This window comes from Myotis brandtii, unplaced genomic scaffold (assembly GCF_000412655.1).
Source record: "Myotis brandtii unplaced genomic scaffold, ASM41265v1 scaffold138, whole genome shotgun sequence".
Lineage (NCBI taxonomy): Eukaryota > Metazoa > Chordata > Mammalia > Chiroptera > Vespertilionidae > Myotis > Myotis brandtii.
The window spans coordinates 1704212-1707665 of NW_005354915.1; the positions used below are offsets into that span (position 1 = coordinate 1704212).

At 59.6% G+C, this 3454-nt stretch overlaps 1 protein-coding gene across 1 annotated transcript in view; it reads left to right on the forward strand.

The window, feature by feature from the left end:
• The window catches only part of PARVB (parvin, beta), a 44303-nt gene that overhangs the window by 5392 nt on the left and 35457 nt on the right, over positions 1-3454 (forward strand). The window contains exon 3 of the mRNA XM_014535119.1: positions 3334-3436. Within this exon, the coding sequence (XP_014390605.1) occupies positions 3334-3436 (103 nt within the window). The remainder of the gene's footprint in view (positions 1-3333; positions 3437-3454) is intronic.

Genomic DNA, 3454 nt, shown 5'->3' on the forward strand with positions numbered 1-3454 from the left:
GCGGGGCGTCCGGCCTGCTGGGCGGAGCTGGTTTCCTCCTGGTCTGGCTGTGGTTGGTGTTTGGGCCTTGACTGGGTCCGAGATCCAGACGGGATTTCGGGAGCTTTAGCCTCCTCTCGGCCGAAGCGGCATCTGCCCGCGTCTCCCTGTAGGACTGCGCCCCGGGCAAGGCCGCCACCGAGGCCGGAGGTCTGCGTGCCCCAGACCCTCCCAGGGGTTCCATGGTTCGGGCACCGTCCTGGCTCTGTCCCACGGTCAGCCCCTGGGAGGTGGCGTCCAGCTGACCTGGTCGCCGGCTGAGGTGTGTGTCCAGCTTCTGCACTGCACCTGCCTCCCTCCCTCCCTCATGCCCGTCCCGTCCTGAAAGCCTGTGTGTGTCTTTAATGTCTGATTAGAACGTCAGGAACCCAAGGACACAGGCGCCCCTGGCTTTTCTATTCCCAGGGCCTGGCACATAGTAGGTCCTCAGTAAATTAATTAATTAACTCAGTATCTGAGTGTGGAGCTCCAGTGCCAAGCTGTGAGCACTGGGTGCGGGGACAGAACCACAAACAAGACAGCCATAGTCCCTGCCCTCAGAGAACTTACAGTCCCATAGGGGAGATCGTTATAAACAACATGTGCTGGCATGGCCTGTGCGAGCAGCGTCAGGGGACAAGGCACTGGGCTGTGCTGGGAGCCGGGGGGTGAGGCGGTGGCCTGGGAAGGGTGGGTGGTCAGGGGATGAAACAGAAGCTTGCAACCTGAAGGATGAGTGGGAGCTGGCCAGGCAGTGAGGGAGGGGGATGTGTTCAGGGTGGAGGAATAGCACGTGCCAAGGCCCTGGGGCAGAGAAGAGTGGGGACTGGAAGAAGCCGGCGAGAGGGTGCTCCGTGAGGGCTGTGGCATTGGCCCAGGGAGGTGGTTTGGACAAGGGCGGTGGGGGAGGAGGTGGTGAGAAGTGGACCCAGCTCAGAAGTGGGCAGCAGTGGGGTTGGGGTGGAGTCCAGGCCCTGAGACTCGTGGACGGTTTGTTTCCTCTCGGAGAAGGAGCAGGGTTGGGGGTGATGAATTCAGTGAGAGGAGCTCCTGGAACGCCGAGCGGAAGACGGTGCAGGGCGAGGGTGGGGTTTCCGGGGCGAGGGCAGTGTTGGAAGTGGTGGGAGCCCTGAGCTGGCCTCGGAGGAGAGTGGACAGTGAGAAGAGGAGTTGCCCAGGGCGAGGCCTCAGGAACATGCTCTTTAAAGATCAGGAGGAGAAGGGGCGACCAGGAAGTCCCCCCCCAAGGAAACCGGAAGGGTGGTCAGAGACGAGGGGCCCCCCTGGCTCCATCCCCACGCCCACGCCGCCTGGCCTGACCCTCCGGGGCGAGAGGAGGGGGCCGAGCGGGGGGCCTGCTGACCTCGGCAGGACCTTCACAGAACCGAATGCCCGGGCTGCTCACCCCTGCCTTCCTGCAAACCACCCTCCATTGATTTTACTTCTGTTCCTCGCGGATGGGGTGTCTGAGTTAATGATTTTGAGTCAGTGGGGAAACGGGATCCACCTTACAGGACGGTGCTTTGTGGCCAGTTCTGCTTGTTTCAAAGTGACGGAGAACACTCTATTCCGCATTCATGCCCTTTCGTTCGTCTCTGAGAGCGGCAATAATCTTCCATTCCCAGGAGGTTCTGGGCACCGATTCGGTAGTTTTATTGCTTCCCTTGCACAGAAAACCACGGGGTGACTGTTTCTGAGGGAGCCTGTCCAGGTGTCCATCTGATCCGCTCTGTCTTGTGGACAAGTGACGTCAGCAGCACTGGCCACGCAGCTTCGTGCTGGGCGGAGTCCTCGCTTTCTACAGACAGCCCCACAGTCGACGCTGTCTTTGTTTGTAATAAACCACCATAAGTCCCCTGGGGAACATTGTTGAGAAAGAGCGTAAGAGCAGGGGTCCTCAAACTATGGCCCGCGGGCCACATGCAAATACAAATATTGTATTTGTTCCCGTTTTGTTTTTTCACTTCAAAATAAGATATGTGCAGTGTGCATAGGAATTTGTTCATAGTTTTTTTTTTAAACTGTAGTCCGGCCCTCCAACGGTCTGAGGGACAGTGAACTGGCCCCCTGTTTAAAAAGTTTGAGGACCCCTGCGTAAGAGGCAGGCTGCCTGGAGGAATGAGCAGGCGCCCCTGTGTTCACAGCGCGTATCCACACGCCGCAAAGGGGGACCGCCCTCTGATGGCGGCTCCGTCAGACGCGTATGTTTATCCCTGGGATGCGATCCACCCACAGGAAGTACAGACCCACCTATGACGGGATGACAGCATCACTCAGGCCCGGCTGGCGTGGCTCAGGGGTTGAGCGTCGACCTATGAACAGGAAGGTCACCCTCGATGCCCAGTCAGGGCACGTGCCCGGGTTGTGGGCTTGATCCCCAGTGTGAGACGTGCAGGAGGCAGCCGATCCATGACTCTCTCTCATCATTGATGTTTCTCTCTCTCTCTCCCTCTCCCGTCCTCTCTGAAATCAATAAAAACAACAACACAAAGACAAACAAAAAACACATCACGCTAAATGAAGTAACCCAGACATAGAAGATCATGTGTCATATGACTCCATTCAGATGAAACGCCCAGAACAGGCGAATCTGTACGCGGGGAAGATAGCTTAGTGGTGGGAAGAAACTGGGGGGCGGGGGGGGGAGTGACTATGGGTAGGTACGGGGTTTCTTTTTGGGGTGACGAGGATGCCCTTCAGGTGGTCACGGGGACGGTGGCATGGCTTTGTGGGTGCACCAGCAACGCCGGCTCGCACACTGTACCAGCAGGCCTGTGTGGGGTGTGACTGTCCGTAAAGCTGCTAGAAAGAGTAGGAGCTCAGAGCTTGGGGACCTGTTGGGGTCCCCTCTTCTCTGCAGCTTTGGGGTTAGGCTCCGGGTGTTCGGGACTGTTCTGGGGCGTATCTGACAGGAGGGGAGGGGACAGACATCTTAGCCCCCCTGGACTGCCGGGGCCACGCGGGCAGTGCTGCTAACAGCGACTCACTCGACCCCCTGCTGGTGCCACCCTTCCCTTTGGCTGAGAGTCCCCGCCTCCCCGAGTCCCCGCCAGGGGGAGGCCCAGTCTAGGGGGCTCTCGTGAATCCCCTCGGGAACCCTGGCAGCCCGGGTGGGTCAGCCCCTCCGGCCCCACCCCCAGGCCCCTGTGCCGAGGGCATCTTGATGTCCAATGTCCGGCAGCTCGTGTCTCCTGCAGCTGCTCTGACCATTGCCCTGTTCTGGGGGTGCTGCTGAGCGTGGTCAGGGGTTGGGGGGCACCACTGAGTATGGTCTGGGGGCGCTGCTGAGCTGGCCTCACGCCCGCCCCCGCCCAGGTTCTCATCGACTGGATCAATGACGTGCTGGTGGAGGACAGGATCATCGTGAAGCAGCTGGAGGAGGACCTGTTCGACGGGCAGGTGCTGCAGAAGCTCTTGGGTGAGTCCCAGGAGGGCA